This window comes from Pipistrellus hanaki (genome assembly GCF_964339955.1).
Source record: "Pipistrellus hanaki genome assembly, chromosome: 2".
NCBI classification, from domain to species: Eukaryota; Metazoa; Chordata; class Mammalia; order Chiroptera; family Vespertilionidae; genus Pipistrellus; species Pipistrellus hanaki.
Window position 1 is genome coordinate 101,283,040 of NC_140504.1, and position 18,477 is coordinate 101,301,516.

The 18,477-nt window shown below is 43.9% G+C and overlaps 1 protein-coding gene across 2 annotated transcripts in view; it reads left to right on the forward strand.

Moving 5' to 3' along the window:
• The first annotated feature begins 17,689 nt into the window (after positions 1-17,689).
• PCOLCE2 (procollagen C-endopeptidase enhancer 2) overlaps positions 17,690-18,477 on the forward strand; it is a 163,609-nt gene continuing 162,821 nt past the window's right edge. For both annotated transcript variants that reach the window (XM_084875949.1, XM_084875950.1), the window contains exon 1: positions 17,690-18,002. In XM_084875949.1, coding sequence (XP_084732075.1) covers positions 17,926-18,002 — 77 coding nt within the window. In that variant the 5' untranslated portion in view covers positions 17,690-17,925. The remainder of the gene's footprint in view (positions 18,003-18,477) is intronic.

An 18,477-nucleotide genomic window follows, 5' to 3' on the forward strand; every position in this document is an offset into this window, starting at 1 on the left:
CTTTGTGGGCTGAGTGCAAAGTCTTGGTGTAATTAAGCCTTGATTGCTGTTGGTACACTGGGAGGAATTGACTCCAGGCCAATTGTCTGTGAGGACCTGCTATATCTATAAAAGAAGAACTGCTGTACTGGAGACAAGCTTTGTTTCAGTGGGGCTTTGGTGCTCACTGAGGCGACCTTCCGAATGTGTCACTCATGGGTGTGAGGGGTTAAAACTGAACACTTGGAACACTGGCTTCTGGATCTCCAATAGATGTGGTTCAGCTACTGCACCCTGCAGGAGCTACAGCATGAGCCACAGTCCTCTTGTCCTTTGCTAGGTTAAACTGCAACTGAGAGGGCCATTCATATGCAAAAGCCACTGCTTGGAGCTTGGATGTATTGTGAAGGGCGCAGTCTCAAGGCGGAGTCTCAGGGCGTCACTAGGCTGGGTAGTTGCAGCCCAGCAGCCGCCTCTCCAGTCCGCATCCCTGCATCCCCACATCCCTGTGTCTCCGCGTCTCCCCACATCTCGCACCACAGCACAGCAAACAAATATTCTTGTGTGAAGCTCTTCAAGCCAGCCACCTCACTTTCCAATACTTTGGCAGACAGTCTAGCCTCTCCCCAGAAACTGGATTTCAGAGAGGTCGGGAGCTTGTCTCTGTTCAGGTTGAAGAAAGCAATGCCCTCCGCCAGCCGGGATTTGCTGCCAGCCTGTATCACATCCGTTCCCTCCTACCTCAGTTTTTCAGCGCTTGTGTCCTGAATTCTCCTCTTTCTCTTTCAGTCTAGTTGTAGGGCTTCCTTTCAGCCAAATTTCCCTTGGGTTTAGGGCAGTAAACGTTTTATTTTATAGTTGTATATTTGAATTGTTGTGCAGGGCAGCAGATTAGGTGTGTTTACATATGCTGCCATCTTTGTTCTGCTCTGTACAATTTTTTTTTATTTCAGTCAATGTATGTTTAATTCCCAGTTGGTCCTTTTTCATATCCTTGAGGGTCTCATTAAATTCATCAGCCTTTTCTAGGAAATTCTTGAAAAACTTTAAAACAGTGGTTTTGAATTCTATATCCAGTCTTTTGTTCTCCTCCATTTCTTTTGTTTGAGATTTGTTTCCCTTTCTTGGCATTTTTGCTGTTTCCCTGAGTTGGTAGGGTCGCTTTGTGGGCCTGGGTGTTCTATATGGTTCAATGGGTCAGCATCACAGTTGCCTGATATGGACACTCTTGGTGCACCCCTTTGTGGACTGTGTGTACAATCTTGTTGTAATTAAGTCTTGATTGTTGTTGGTATCACTGAGAGGAAAAGACCTCAAGGCTAATTGGCTGTGGGGATCAGCTGTGTGTATAATGGAAGAATTGCTGTGCTGGAGACATGTTTATGGGAGAGGACTTGTTCCCATAGGGCTTTGATGCTCACTGAGTCTGTCTCTTGAATGTGCCCCTTATGAGAGTAGTTGAAATCTGGTGTTGTCTCATACCAGCCACTAGATACACTAGTTTTGGATCTCCAATGGGGTGCAGTTCAGCTACTGTCTGAGGCCACCCAGCGGGAGCTACAGCAAGAACTACAGTTTTGTCCTCTTTACTTGTGATTTGGCGGTTTTGTTGCTGGAGCTGCAATTTCTTTTGTTAAGCTGCCACAATACAGGCCACTTATATGCAAAAGCAGCTGTGTGGTGGCCTGGGTGGGTTTGTAGAATGTGCAGGGCAGGGCCTCAGGGCAGAGCACGGTCTCAGGATGTCACTAGGCTGGGGCGTGACAAACAGTGATGGCTGCCGTCAGCCTTCTCTGCCCTCCCGTGTTTCCAAATCCCTGCATTCCCAAGTTTCCGCATCCCTGCAACCCAGCACAGTAAACAATGATTGTTGCATGCACCTCTGCAAGAGAGTCACCTTTACTTTTGGACCCAATGGCCGACAGACCAGCTTCTCTCTGTAGTTGTCTGGGTCCTCCACATTACCCCAGAAACTAGATTTCAAAATGATCAGGAGCTTGTTTCCCTTAGGGTTGAAAAAAGCCTCATGCCCAGTAGCCCACCACCAGCCCAATTTGTGTGCCTCCGTACTTAGGCTCCTCAGCTTTTCAGTGCTTGTGCTCCTTTCTCTTTCAGTCAGATTTCCCATGGTTCTGGGTGATAGATGCCTTGTATATTAATTGTAGTTTTAAAATTGTTGTGCGAGGTGACAGGCCAGTTGTTCACGATCTTGGTTTCTCTCTCTACCACAGCTTTTTTATCCACTCATCTACTGATGGGCACTTGGGCTTTTTCCAAATCTTAGCTATTGTAAATTGTGCTTCTATGAACATAGGGGTGTATACATTAATTCTGATTGGTACTTCAGGTTTCTTAGGATATATTCCTAGGAGTGGGATAACTGGCAGTTTCATATTTAATTTTTTTGAGAAATCCCCATATCGTTTTCCATAATGGTTGCACCAGTATGCATTCCCACCAGCAATGAACTGTTGTTCCCCTTTCTCCACATTCACAACAGCATTTGTCATTTGTTGATTTGTTGATGATAGCCATTCTAACATATTTAAGGTGATACTTCACTGTCATTTTAATTTGCACCTCTCTGATGATTAGTGACTTGAGCATTTTTTTCATATGCCTCTTGGCCATCTATATGTCCTCTTTGGAAAAGTGTCTATTTAGGTCCTTTGTTCATTTTTTAATTGGATTATACATTTTCCTTTTGTTAAGTTGTATAAGTGAATATTTATTTTGGATATTAACCCTTTATCAGATGTATCAAATATGTTCTCCCATACAGTGGGCTCTCTCTCTCTCTCTCTCTCTCTCTTTTTTTTTTTGTAGATAGTTTCTTTTGCTGTACAGAAACTTTTAATTTTGATGTAGTCCTATTTGTTTATTTTCTTAGTTTCCTTTGACTCAAGCGATATATCTGTAAACAGATTGCTAGAAGAGATGTCTTAGATTTTGTTGCCCATGATTTCATCTCAGATTTTATGGTTTCACGAATTACATTTAAATCTTTTATCCATTTGAATTTATTCTTGTGTATGGTGTAAGTTGTTTGGTGTAAGTTAGTTTCAGTTTTCTGCATGTATTTGTCCAATTTTACTAACACTATTTATTAAAGAGATTGTCTTGACTCCGTTTTATGTTCTTGCCTCCTTTGTCAAGTATTAATTGTGCATAGTGTCTTGGGTTGATATATGGGTTTTCTGTGCTGTTTCATTGATTTATATGCCTGTTCTTATGATAGTACCAGGCTGTTTTGATTATAGTAGTTTTGTAGTATAACTTGAAATCTGGTTTTGTGATTCCACCTACTTTGTATTTCTTTCTCAAAATTGCTGCAGCTATTTGGAGTATTTTTTATTTTTTTAAAAATAAATCTTTATTTTTCAGATTATTACAAATGTTCCTCATTTTCCCCCCCTCCATTGCTCCCCTCCACCAGGTTCCCACCCCACCCTCTGCCCTTTCCCCACCCCCCATTGTCCTCATCCATAGGTGCACAGTTTACGTTCAGTCTCTTCCCGCACCCCCATACCTCCTTTCCCAGAGAATTGCCAGTCCACTCCCCTTCCATAGCTCTGATTCTATTATATTCAACAGTTAATATTGTTCACCAGATTTTTAAATTCCCTTGGTTTTTAGATTCACTTGTTGATAGTTAAGTATTTGTTGTTCATAATTTTTATCTTTATCTTCTTCCTCTTCCTAAAGAACCCCATATAATTCATATAATTTAGAATTCATATAATTCTGGCTTGGCAGTGATGAACTTCTTTAGCTTTTTTTTTTTTTAATTTTATTTGTGAAGTTTTTTTATCTGGCCTTCGATTCTGAGTGATAACTTTGCTGGGTAGAGTATTTTTGGTTGTAGGTTCTTGCTATTCATCACCTTGAATATTTCTTGCCATTCCCATCTGGCCTACATGGTTTCTGTTGAGAAATCAGCTGGCAATCATATGGGTGCTCCTTTATAGGTAACTACCTGTTTTTCTCTTGCTGCTTTTAATATTCTCTCTTTGTCTTTTGCTCTTGGAATTTTAATTATGATGTGTCTTGATGTGGTCTTCTTTGGATTTATTTTGTTTGGGGTTCTGTGTGCTTCCTGGACTTGTAAGTCTATTTCTTTCCCCAGGTGGGGGAAGTTTCTGTCATTATTTCTTTCAATATGTTTTCGATATCTTGCTCTCTCATCTTCTGGGACCCACATAATTCTGATGTTGGTTCGCTTGAAGTTGTCCCAGAGGTTTCTTACACTATCTTCAACTTTCTGGATTCTCTTGTCTTCTTGCTTTTGCGGAGGAGTGTCCTCTGGCTCTTTGTGTTCCAAATCTTTGACTTGATTCTTGCGATCTTCCATTCTGTTTTTTGGACTCTGTGTAATATTTATTATTTCAGACAATGTATTCTTTATTTCTAGTTGATCTCTTTTCATATCCTCATAGGTCTCATTTATTTTATCGGCCTTTTCTGGGAAATTCTTGAAAAAAACCTTATAAGCGTGGTTTTGAACTCGATATCCAGTTGCATGTTGTCCTCCATTTCTTTCGTTTGTGATCTGTTTCCTTGTCTCAGCATTTTTGCTGCTTCCCTGAGTTGGTAGGGTGGCTTTGTGTGTTAAGGTGTCCTATATGGTTCAGTGGGTCAGCCTTCCAGTTATCTGAGGTGGACACTCTTGGTGCACCCCTTTGTGGACTCTGTGTACAGCCTTGTTGTAAAGTCTTGATTGTAGTTGGTATCACTGGAAGGAACTGACCTCCAGGTCAATTGGCTGTGAGGATCAGCTGTGTCTATCCTGGGAGACAGCCTTATTCGACTAGACTTGGAAAATTGCAAAAGCCTCTGTGCTCAGCTTGGATGGGGCGGAGTTTCAGGGTGGAGCCTAAAACCTTGGATTTCCGTCAGCCCTGCCCTATAAGGTTCCTGGGTCTCAGTGTTCCTCAGAATCCTTCAGTACTTGCTGTAAGCACCTTTGAGAGAAAGGAGCCCTTGAGTTTCGCCAGCTACCAAACAGTCTAGTCTGTCCTCCAAAGAGTCTGGAACTGGGGTTCAGTGCAGTTGGAAGTGGGGTTGGAAGTGGGGTTAAGAGCAGTCTGGAACTTAAGTCTTCTTCCTGCTAGGGCAATCCAGCAGCACAGTCAACAGTCCATCCTCTGAGCACAAAGTGCACGCCTCCGGGGCTCTGCCTTTTGCCGCTTCCCTGAGTTTCCACCTTACAGCCCAGATTCCCTCCGTGTGAGCCTGGGTCCCCAGGGTCTGGCCTAGAACTGGGCTTCAGTGAAGTTGGAACTGGGGCTCAGCACAGTCTGGAGCTTTTTTCTCCTTCCTGCCAGGGCAATCTAGCATCTCAGTCAACAGTCTGTCCTCTGTGCATATTAACGTGCATGCCTTCAGGGCTCTGCCTTTCGTCCCTCCCCTGAGTTTCTGCCTTACAGCCCAGATTCCCTCCGTGTGAGCCTGGGACCCCAGGGCTCACCCCAAACTGGGGTTCAATGCAGACAAAACGGGTTCAACACAGTTCGGAGCTTTTATCTCCTTCCCTCTAGGGAAAGCCAGCCAGGCACTCAGTCACCCCTCCTCTCCCCATGCGTGCACCATGTCTCCGTACCTTAGCTTTTTACAGCTCCTCTGATTTTCCTTCTTGTTTTCTCTTTCCTTCTAGTTGTAGAATTTCCAGTCAGTCAACTTTCCTGTAGTTCTGGATAATGTCCAATTTGTATTTTAGTTGTATTTTTTGAGGTGGAGCTTTTGATTCTGACTGACATAGGAACCTACCAATCAGAACCAAAGGTGAGTGCTGTGGGGAACTAATGGCTGCCTAGAAGGCAGATCTTTTGATGCTGGCATAGGAACCGACCAATCAGAACCAAATTGGCCAGCAGAGGAAGACAGTTGGGGGTGACATCAGCCTTCAGGGGAGGGCCATTGGAGGCAAGGTCATGCTGGCAGGGTAGAGATGTTGGGGAAAACTGGACCAGCAGGGAAGGGTAATTAGGGACAATCAGGCTGGCAGGGGAGGGAAGTTAAGGGTTATTTGGCAGGGAGAGGCAGATAGGGACAATTAGGCAAGCAGACAGGTGAGCAGTTAGGAGCCAGTGGTCCCAGATTGTGAGAGGGATGTCTGACTGCTGGTTTAAAATGGCAGTTGGACATCCTGCAAGAGGTCCCCAATTGGTGAGGATGCAGACTGAGTTGTGGGAATCCCCCATCTGTGCATGAATTTCATGTACTGGGCCTCTAGTTCATCTATAATAATAAAAGCATAATATGCTAATTAGATTGAATGTCTTTCTGGATGTCCTTCCAGATGACCTTCTGGACTAAGCCACAGTGGCAGGGGCCAAGGCAGAGGGAGCTGCTGGGATGGGTGGGGGCCAACACAGAGGTGGCAGAGGCCCCTGGATGCTATGGTAGGCCAGGGCTGAGGCGGAGGGGTTGCCATGGCGGGTGGGGTCCAAAGTAGAGGCAGCTGCTGTGGTAGCATGGGCCAAAACAGCTGCTGTGGGGACGGAGGCCAAACCCCTTGCATGAATTTTGTGCATTGGGACTCTAGTTGTTTTATAACATGTTAATAGCCTTCAGATGTTTGAATGTTTTTGGGTATTTTACTGTAGCTCATTCCACTGTAGTCTGAGAAGTTGCTTGATATGATTTTAATCTTCTTGAACTTGTAGAGACTTGTTTTGTGTCCTAACATATGGTCTATCTTTGTGAATGACCAATGTGCACTTGATAAGAATATATATTTTGCTGCTTTGGGGTGAAATGTTCTACAAATATTAATTAAATCCATCTGGTCCAGTGTGTCCTTTAGAGTCACTGTTTCCTTATTAATTTTTTTTTGTCTGGAAGATCTATCCAGTGAAGTCAGAGAGGTGTTGAAGTCCCCTACTATGACTGTATTATTGTCAATATCTCTGTTAAAACCCTCTAGATGTGCTTTTTAAATATTTAGATGCTCCTATATTGGGTGCATATATGTTTAACAGGGCTATATCCTCTTGTCGGATGGGTCCCTTTAGTATTATGTAGTGACCTTTGTTGTCTCTTGTGATGGCCTTAATTTTGAAGTCTATTTTGTCAGATTATGAGTATTTATACTCCAGCTTTTTCTTTTCCATTTGCATGGAAAATATTTTTCCCATCCTTTCACTCTCATCTGTGTGTGTTTTTTTGTTCTGAGGTGTGTTTCTTGTAGATAGCATATAGTTAGGTCATGTATTTGTATCCATTCAGCTACCCTATGCCTTTGGATTGGATCATTTAATCCAATTACATTCAGGATTGTCATTGTTAAGTACTTATTTATTGCCATGTAATTCTTTATGGCTAGCTTTCTTTCTCTGTTTCTTCTTCTCATTACAGCACTTCTTTTCACATTTCTTGTAATGCTAGCTTGGTGGTGATGTACTACTTCAGGCTTCTTTTTTTGTGTGTGTGTCTGGGAAGCTCTTTATTTGACCATCTATTTTGAATGATAGCCTTGCTGGATATAGTAATCTTGGTCTCAGATCCTTGCTTTCCATTACCCTGAGTACTTCAAGTCCAAACTTATGGACTCTAAAGTTTCAGATGTTAGCCTTATTGGAGATCCTTTATATGTAACGGTTTGATTTTCTCTTGTTGCCTTTAAGATTCTCTCTTTGTCTTTAATTTTTGGCATTTCAATTATGATATGTGTGGACATGATCCTGTTTGGGTTCTTCTTGCTTGAGATTCTTTGTGTCTCCTGAACTTGTATGACTTTTTCCTTCACTAGGAAAGGTATTTAAATATTATTATGTTTCACACTGTCTCATAAATACCTTAAGCTTTCCTTATTTTTTTATTTTTTATTTTTGTTCTCTGATTGAATGATTTTTTTCTACCCTGTCTTCCAATTTACTGATTCGATCCTCAGCTTCCTCTATTCTGCTGTGTATTACTTCCAATGTATTCATTATTTGTGTTATGTCACTCTTTATTTCTGTTTTCATAATTCTATATCTTTTTTCATGCTTTTGAATATCTTTACCATCGTTACTCTGAACGCTGTTTCAGATCAATTTCTTAGTGCTGCTTCATTTATCTCTTCTTCTGGAGAATTCTCTTGTTTTTTCATTTGAGGGTTGTTTCTTTGTCTCCACATTTTGGCTGCCTATTTGGATTTTTGACTGCGTATTAGGAAGATTCTCTACACCTCTCAATCTCTAGTTCAGGACAGTGTCAAACACTGTGTCTGACTAATTTGATCTGGCAAAGACTCAAATACTCCAGAGACCACCTCTGCCTACAGACTGATAGGAATTTGACTTGAATTGCCTCAGGCAATCATCCTCAGGTATGGTGAGAGTTTTTTTTCAACAGGGTGGGGCAGTTGTTTCTTCTAGGAGGACAAAGTATTTTCCAATAAGCTGGGTCAACTCTCTTCCCTCCAGGCAAGGAACATATCTGTGTGGGAAAGATGAGGGAATAACTCATCCCAGTCAACTGGGGGTGTCTGCCTTCTGACCTCTAACCCCTGAGTCCCCAAACCTGGCTTCTGCTCACACAGCTCCAGTCCATTCTGCCTTCCCTCTGCCAGAGCACAAGGTGGGTATCTCCACAGGGAGTTTTGTGTATTGATGCTTAAGAGGGTGCTTGAATTTTCAGCAATTGCTCCCTGGCAGGCAGCAACCCCACTGCTTTTCACAGGCAGATTTTATGTGGATTCCCTTCTCAGTTCTGGTGCTCTCTGCTGGGGGGGGGGCAGTTTGGGGATTAGATCCTAGCAGTTTCAGTGGCAATCCCTACAGCTGAGATATCTCTCCAGAACTTGAGTTGCTGTCTGGGGTGCCCGGCCAACCCTGTCACAACTCTGCCCTTCTTAGCAGTCTCTATGAGGTTTCCACCTTCAGGTATCAGGATTCCCTTTTGTTGATTATTCAGGATTTCCCGCCCCCCCCTCTATTTTAGTTGTAATTCCAGTTTGTTCCTGGGAGCATGTCCATGCATCAACCACATACTCTGCCACCATTTTGATCTCTCTAGCCAACCTCCTGTTTTTTAACAGCCACATGTAGGTGCGAGACCAGCCTGTTGGATGTCTTCGCCCCTCCTACAGTCTGGATGTAAATTATTCTTTATATCCTTAGGAATAGAATTTATGTTCAGTTAATCTTCAGGTGGTTCATAAGGTGGATTGTTCTGTAATTTAGTTGTAATTTTGAAATGGTCCTGGGAGGCAGAGAGCACAGTGTTTGTTTATTCTGCCATCTTGACCAGAACCACACAGAAGAAACATTTCCTCAGTATTATCTTCAGTAGAAAAAAGTTCTGAAAGAACTCTCTGAACATTCCTGGGTCATATGACCCATCTGGGTGCTGGAGGACCAATGAATTGAATCAGTAATCTCAGATGGATAAAAAACAGATGTCCATCCACTACAACTGCCATCTCCATGTGCACTGAGCATTATGTGCATTACAATAGGCTCCATTGGACTGGCATTCAATATTAATCAGGAACTTGAACTTTCCAGTTAGCCCAGGTTCAAATCCCAATGTTTTATTTATGTTTTGCAGGTTTTGTATTAGTAGTTAACCTCTCTAAATGTCATAATTCTTATCTGTTAAATGGTGTTAATTGTTCTTACTTCACAGAGTTTTTAAGAGAAGTAAATGAAATATTACTGTAAAGCACTTATCACAGTTCCTGGTGTGTAACAAGTGCTCAAGAACAATTAGGGATGATGATGATGACTCATTCTGGAGTACCTTTATAAGGACAAATTTTTATTCCAAATCAGCAAAAAGCAGTTGACTACTTTGTCTAGAATAGACAAATGGGTACAGCTGGTTTCTGTTAATGGATATTACATTGTCCTCTACCTTTATACATAAAGACCCACTTGGGACTGTTTTTCTCAGCAAGTGGATGTAAGGAGAAAGGCTAATTGAACTTTGTAGATCGCTGTCATGGGCATTAATCATACTGCTCCTGCCCATTGTATTCTCAGTAGCCTTTTAATATTTTGGGGGCATTTCTACAGTTGAATTATTCCCCATAAAGTGTTGAATTCCTAGCCTGCCTTGCATCAGAGATGCATCCATGAAACACAGACATTCCAAATAATATATACTTGCATATGAGACTTTGATTCAAGAGAAATGGGGTTCTGTGATGAGGTTTTGTTCCATAGGTGGCAACAGAGCTGTCTGGCTTTTTGTGCAGGACTGTTGCAGGCTGAACTTCCCAGGTCAGAAATGAATCCAATGTGCTCATAGCAGTCACAATTGCAGCAAGTTGGAATACTTGCATTTAGTGCTTAGTCTTGGTAGCAGCAATGGCAACAGATTTCTCACTGGGCCATTTCTAAAGTGAAAGTTTGGCCATAGTATCTAATAAAAGAGTAATATGCAAATTGACCTTGCCTCTGCTACACCCCACAAGTCTTGCCCACCAGCCAATCAGAAATCAGTATGCAAATTAACCCAACCAATATGGCTGTGGCCACAGAGAGAGCAGGAGGCTTGGGTTTCCTCAGAAATGGAGGAAGCCAAGCTTCCTGCCTGCCCTGGCCTAGATTGGCCTCTTCTTAAGGCTACAAAATTTCAATTATAGAAGATAAATAAATCCCAACAAAAATGGCTGCACCACAGAGTGAGCAGGAGGCTTGGTTCTGCTGAAGGCTACAAAGTTTCAATTATAGAAGATAAATAAATCCCAGATACCAGGGCCTCTGCTGGGGTCCCCAAGGCTATGACCAGCCTGCAAACCACTACAGACCCCTTGCCCAGGCTGCTCCATGCCCCAAGAGAACCTTTACCCTGATCTGGGTCATCCTTCAGGGCAAACCAGCAGGCCCCCACCTGTGCACCAGGCATCTATCCTATCTAATCTACACTAATAAAAGAGAAACATGCTAATTGACTGTACCTTCACTATGCCCACAGCCAATCAGGAGTGGTATGCAAATTAAGCCAACAAAGATGGAGGATAATTTTGCGTATGCAGGAGGAGCGGGCTGTGTCTGATGCTGCTGTAGGGTCCAGTTCACCATGGGGGACCAGGCAGGCCAGGCAGGCAGCACCTGACACCACCAGCTAGGTCAAGCCCACCATTGGTAACCTGGCAGGCGGGGGTGAGGTTCAGGCTGCCATAAGGGTCGGGCAAGCCTGGCGGGCAGCGATTCACACAGCCCACGGGGTTCAGCCTGTCATCAGAAATGGTGCAGGTCAGGACAGCGCCTGTCACCACTTGCAGGGTCCAGGCCACCATCAGGGACCAGACAGGCTGGGAAGACTGTGCCTGATGCTGCCCACAGGGTCCAGGCAGCCATTGGTAACCGGGCAGGCCTGGGGGGCAGTGCCTGATGCCACCTGCGAAGTTCAGGTCACCATCGAGGACTGGGCAGGCATGGCGGGCAGCGCCTGTTGCCACCTGCGGGGTCCAGGTCACCATCAGGGTGCAGGCAGGCCAGGCAGACAGTGCCAGATGCCACCCACGGGGTCCAGTTACCCATTGATAACCTGGCATGCCTGGGGGGCAGCGCCTGAAGCCACCCGCAGTGTCCAGGCCACAATCGGGGACCAGGCAGGTCACGTGGGAAGTGCCTGACGCTGCCCAAGGGTCCAGGCAGCCAAATGGATCTGGGTAAGCCAGGTGGGCTGAGCCTGATGCTGCCCACTGAGTCTAGGCTGTCATCGGGGACCCAGGTAGGCAGTGGTAGCCAGGGTCTCTGAGATCATTTTCTACCCTGGGCTTCCTGTGGACACAGTTGGAACAGGCCTGGGTTGAACATTCTAATGAAAATGGGATCCTGTGCTCTAGCCCACCACCTGGCGAGGAGAGGGCAGTGGGCAGTTAGCAGGCACCAGGGCTTGGAAGGGACTGGGAGCAACCTTCAGGAATGTTACCAGGAAGAGATGCTGAACTATGATGACGCAGAGGGCTGGCTGATAAAGGTGCGAAAAGGTGCAGACAAGGCGACTCTTGCTGGTGCTTAGCTTAAAAGCCTGATGGACTAAATCGCCTTTCTGAAGAAGGTGCATGAAGCTGCAGGTGCAGATCCAGTATGCTCAGATCTCCATGGAGATGGACATGTTCTCCAAGTCCGACCTTTCTGCAGCACTTAAAGATATTGGTGCCCAGTAGAAACTGGCTGCAAAGGACATGCAGAATGCAGAAGAATGGTACAAGAGCTGCTCACCATGCTGACCAATAGCACTGCCAAGAATACCTATGTGGTGCGCGTCGCCAAGGACAAGGTGTCTGAAAGCCGCCGCCTGATCATGGCCAAGACCCTGGAGATCAAAGCATGCCGGGGCATGAACAATGCTCTGGGAAAGCATCTGCAAGAGCTGGAAGATAAGCAGAACTCTGATGTTAGTGCTATGCAGGACACAATCAACAAATTAGAAAATGAGTTGAGAATTACGAGAATGAAATGGCATGATATTTAAAAGAATACCGGGACCTCCTCAATGTGGCTTTGGACATTGGCATTGCAGCTTTCAGGAAACTCTCGGAAGGTGAGGAGACCCAGCTCAGTTTCACCAGCGTGGGAAGCATAGCCAGTGGCTACACTCAGAGTTCCCAGATCTTTGGTCGATCTGCCTAAGGTGGTTTACAGACTAGCTCCTACTTGATGTCTGCTTGCTCCTTCCCTTCTTAATACACCAGAAACATCCAGGAGGAGCAGATCAAGGTGGACGAGACCATTAGGAAGCTAAGGATGAATCCCCCTCTGAAGGAGAACCTGAAAAGGAGGAGGAAAAGGAAGTGACTGATGAAAAGGAAAGAGAGGAAGAGGAAGAAAGTGCCAAGGAAGAATTTGAGGATGCAAAGGAGGAAGAAAAAGGAGGTGAAGGTGAAGGAAAAGATGCCCGAGAAGCTGAGGATGAGAAGAAAGATGAAGGTGCTGGGGAGGAGCAAGCAACCAAGAAAAGATTGAGCCCTCCTTTCCTTAATTATTTCAAGAATAATCCTCCTGAAACCAGGTCAACCCCATCACCAACCAAGTGGTTGAGTTCCTGATACTATATGAAATAAGAAGTCAATATATATAACACTGTGAGGTGACTCAGGTTGGATATTAAATGTTATGCTATGACTTTTCTCCTTATGAAGAGTATCTGTTTGCTTGCAGAGTGGCTTCCTAGCTTGCTGCCAGTCTGTGCATGGTACATGCTTATGAGTTCAGGATCTATGACAATGTGAATAATTCAGATGTTTACCAGAGAAACACATGAATACATGAATTCACTGATGTTAATGTTAAACTTCATGGAAAAAAATAGTCTTTTGAATCTTTGGTGGTTAGAAATTAAAGACCTCAAATCATGTGCAATAAACAGTAAGTATAACAAAAGAAAAAATATATTAGGACCCAGGAAACATTCAAAGAACTGGGGAACCATTCCCAAATCAGGAAGGGAAGTCACTGGGTGTATATTATTGCTAAGAATACTGTATTTTCTATTACTTACAACATATACAATGTAATGTATTAGATGGCTTCCTATCGCATGAAGTATGTATTCTCATAGAGTAATACTGGTACATATGTTATAGTTATGGCAGTATGTCATTATGTCATATCCTATCTATATTAATAAAAGGGTAATATGCTAATGAGACCTTCCAGAAGTCCTTCCGGACAAAGCCATTGTGGCGGGGCCAAGGCAGAGGTGGTTAGGGGTGATCAGGCCATGAGGGGAAGGCAGTTGGGGATGATCAGGCCAGAAGGGGAGGGCAGATGGGGGTAATCAGGCCAGCAGGCAGAGTGGTTAGGGTTGATCAAGCAGGCAGGCAGGTGAGTGGTTAGGAGCCAACAGTCCTGGATTGCAAGGGGGTTGTCCAACTGCTAGTTTAGGTTCGATCCCACAGGGGTCTCAGATTAGAGAGGATGGAGTCCAGGCTGAGAGACCCCCTCCTCCCCAATGCACGAATTTTGTGCACCAGGACACTAGTCCTATATAGTCCTGTATAATACTATAATTATAATAAAAGAATAATATGCAAATTGACCATCACTCCAACACCCAAGATAGCTGCCTCCATGTGATCAAAATGATTGCCCCCATGTGGACATAGATGGCTGCCACAAGATGGCCAGCAGGAGAGGGAAGTTGGGAGGGACCAGGCCTGCAAGGGAGGGACCAGGCCTGCAAGGGAGGGCAGTTGGAGGTGATCAAGCCTGCAGGGTAGGGCAGTTAGGAGTGACCAAGCCTGCAGGGGCGGGCAGTTAGGGGCAAACAGGTTGGCATGGGAGCAGTTAGGCATCAATCAGGCTGGCAAGGGAGTGGTTAGGAGGTGATCAGGCTGGCAGGCAGAAGCAGTTAAGGGCAATCAGGAAGGCAGGCAGGTGAGCATTTGGGAGCCAGCGGTCCTGGATTGTGAGGGATGTCTGATATCTTTCTTCTCAGTCAGACATCCTTTGAGGGGTCTCAGATTGGAGATGGTGCAGGCTGGGCTGAAGGACACCCCCCTCCACTTGTGCACGAGTTTCATGCACCAGGCCTCTAGTTTAGGGGTGTCGAACTCAATCAGAGAAGGGGCCAAAATCTAAAATCCAGCCTAAATCGCGGGCCGAATGGTTTACTGAACAGTCATAAACTGACAATGTCATAAACTGACAGCGGAGTGCAGTGATGACAGCGCGGTGCGGGCCACATTGCAAGGCCTGGCGGGCTGGATTTGGCCCGCGGGCCTTGTGTTTGACACATGTGCTCTAGTTGTTCTAGAAAAATTAACCTTGAAATAGTTTCTTTAATTCTTTTAATGGTAATGTGAACTACATTCTATTTTTAAATAGGTCTTTTTTTACTGCTTGCACTAGCCTGATTGGACCCAGTTGTTTTTCTAAGGAGTTGAACCAGTACAATTCCTCTCCAATGTTTCATTATTGGGAGAAAGTGGGGGAGCTCTACATTTAGTAATGTATGCTCACAGACATAAAAAAATAAGTATGAAACTGTTAAATCTAAAAATTCTTCTTCACAAGAGTATCTACTTAAGGATTTATGCACAAGAATTCGAAGATTATGGGGAGTTCCTAAATGTTGATAGTATCTAAAAAGTTGAATTCAGTCCCTCAAAAAATTAAAAATGAATCTGTCTATGACCCAGCAATTCCACTTTTGGGTTTCTTTATCTGAGGAAACCCAAAAAACTCTAATTTGAAAGAATATATGCACTTCTATCTTCATTGCAGTGTTATTTATATTCACCAAGATATGAAAGCAATCCAAGTGCCCATCAATAGATGACTGGATAAAAACAAACAAAAAACAAACAAACAAACCTGTGATACATATATAGAATAGAATATTACTCAGCCAAAAAAAGGATGAAATCTTACCATTTGCAACAGCACATGGTCCTAGGTCTTAGAGGGTATTAATCTAAGTGAAATCAGTTAGAGAAAGACAAATATCATATGATTTCACTGATGTGTGGAATCCAAAGAAAAAAAAATAAATGAACAAAATTGAAGCATACATAGACACAGAATACCAATATCTTTGTCTCTAGTAGTTGCCAGAGGAAAGGGGAATTGGAGAACTGGGTCATATATACTTTGGATCACAAGGGTCATTCCACCTACCACACTACTTTTCTTTGGAGAATCCACCCACAGGGTTTTTGTCCCCTCTACCTTACTCTTTTGCTACTGCCTGAAGTTCTGTGGCTCCTGGCCCATATCAATTCTACTTGGCTAAAGCCCAAAAATTGGTCTCACAGAAGTGGACTTTAAACATACTTTCAGAGTCCACTTGGGTCTGTCTCAATTTTAATACATTAAGCTTCTCAGCACATTTAAGGTTTATTAATGTTGTTCAGAACTATAATTCCAAGTCAAATGTATGTTTGTAAGACCAAATAATATGGGTTTTAGTAAACTTTTAATATCACATGGTGACACCAATGTCTTTAGTGAGGATATGGACTCAGTCGTGGCTTATTTGGTTGGAGTGTTGTCCTGTACCCCAAAAGGTGGCAGGTTGTATTCCCCATCAGGGCACATACCCAGGTTGTGGGTTTGATGTTTCTTTCTCTCTCTCTTTCCCTTCTCTCTCTAAAGTAAAAATTTTAAAATATTTTAAAAAGAAAAAAATGCTGTTGCATATTTATGCTCAAATGGTTTTCTAACCACTTACACATGTTTAGTATTTTGTCCTTTAATTTTGAAAACTTAGCTTACTCCTAAGAATGAAGTATTTTCTTACTATGATCATTTCAAATCATTACCAGAAAGTGAACTGAGCAATATTTTTATTTTGTAATTTAAAATATGATTTTTAATAAAATATATAAAACACTAATGCCATTGAATAGCATATTCTTGAAATGAGTGCAAAATAAACATTTATTTTGCTCTTTGCTGTTTTAAAGCAATTTTTATTGGGTTGAGGAAGTATATTTTAGGATATAAAGTAGTTTGCCAAATTCTGTAATTCCACCTTTTAAAAATGTCATACAGGGTATGGTGCCTTTAGAAAAAAATTAAAAGTTGCAGTTCTTGCTGTTCCTTTCCTTCTCTATTTCAAAAATAGTAAAATAATGTAAACTCCATAAGGAAATTCTGGTTCCGATTATTAGTTGCTGGGTTTCTCCACTATTAAATGTCAAGTCATTCCCTGAATCTAGTTTTTACTTATTCCTTGCCAGGAGTGTTTATGTTCTTAATATTGTATCTCATTATTAGAAATGGAGTCTTGATAAGTATTAACATAATGCTTATTTTTATTTATTTATTTATTTATTTATTTATTTATATTTACTTAGAAAGGTGAACAACTCAAATGAAGCATCTACCCTGTTTCCCCGAAAATAAGACAGTGTCTTATATTAATTTTTGCTCCCAAAGATAAGCTAGGTCTTATTTTCAGGGGATGTCTTATTTTTCCATGAAGAAGAATACGGTACACATTTATTGTTAAATGAAAATAAAGGAAATTTATTACCTGTATACGGTAGTACGGCAGTTGTCAACACAAACCAGACAAACTGTGAATCAAGTATCAAGAATTTACTCATTTATTCAATGACAATCATGTCATCATCTTCTGGAACATCATCATAACAATCCAATTTCTGAATTTCCTGGTGAATTTCTTGTGACTCCATTTCTTTCAGAATCAGTGGACCAAATCTCTCATGTTTAGCCTGGGGGGGGGGGGTTATTTTCGGGGGGATGTCTTATATTTCACTCAGAAGGAAATCTGTAAGTAGGTCTTATTTTCGGAGGATGTCTTATTTTTGGGGAAACACGGTAGATTGAGCCATATCCCTCTTGTAGTGGCATCAGTGTTGAAAATATCAAAAAATCCATTCTCTTTTTGTTTTTCTTTTATTAGTCCCTAGTTATCAGGAAACACTTATACACCACTAAAGCAGAAAAGAGTTAAAATATGATAGAATCCCTCTTCTATTTCCCCCTTTCTTGCCTTAGGAGACAGAAATAAAGAAGGAACCTCAGGTTTTCCAGCAGGCGCGAATACTTTTTTAAAAGAAAGTAGCTAGTGAAAAACATCACCCCACCCTGTGATCATTTGTGGATTACTGAGCCAGGTCGCGCTTGGGCACCAATGAGCGTTGGTGGGCGAAGGAGGGGGTCCCTTTTCATCTCCCTACAGGCCTGCAGGCGGGATGAGATAGGGCTGTGGGTCCCCGGTGCGGGGGAGGAGACGCTCGCCCGCCCCACCTAGAGAGGAGGCGGCTGAGGCATGGGAGCCGCCCCTCCCGCTTCAGAGAACAAATCGGACGTTCAGCAGTGGCCAGTGGCTGTCAGCAACTCCTTGGGGAAGGAAATTGTCGAGTCAGGCTGCACCGTAATCACCGTTAAAAGCTTCCGGACCCCTCCAGCTGCGCATACCTTGGCTGCCCAGCGACCGTGCGCGTGCGTAGGAGCGCGCACAGGGTGTCTTGTGTGCACGCCAGAGGCGCAGCCGGCGTGCTCTTGGCGGCCGCCCGGACAGTCTCCACCGACCATGAGCGGCGCGGGCCCCTGGGTTGTGCTCGGCCTGCTGCTGGCGGCCCAGCAGTCGGGTCAGCAGCACCCGGAGAGGTAACGCGCCCCGCCCTCTCCCTCTTTCCTCCCTCGCTCTGTCCCAGCAGCCTCGGGCCCAGTTCTCAGTTTGCTCTGGATGCCCAGGGACCCAGCCTTGGGCAGGCCCCAGGCCCCAGGCCCCGGGTCCAGTCGCGGGGCTCCCTCGCCCCCGCTGGCCCGGTCACCACGTAGCGAAGGCGTCATCCGTCCAGCGTCTTCCCTCCCGCATGGAAGCGTTAGGACCCAAATCTGTGGATTTAGGCTTATTTCTGTTTTTAACTGGAGAGAAAAACTTAATTAAACATAGGGGGAAACTTGAATTGCATGGTGCCCTGTTGCCCTGCGAACGAGCCGAGCCGCTCCGGCTTCCTGAAACTTAACCTTTGAGCGGCTCCAGCACCTGGGCCGAGGGACTCACTCTTGGCAACTTTGTCACCTCCTCCATCAACTTACCTTTTCAATGGGGGGATCTGCCAATGCCCAAAGGTTTTCG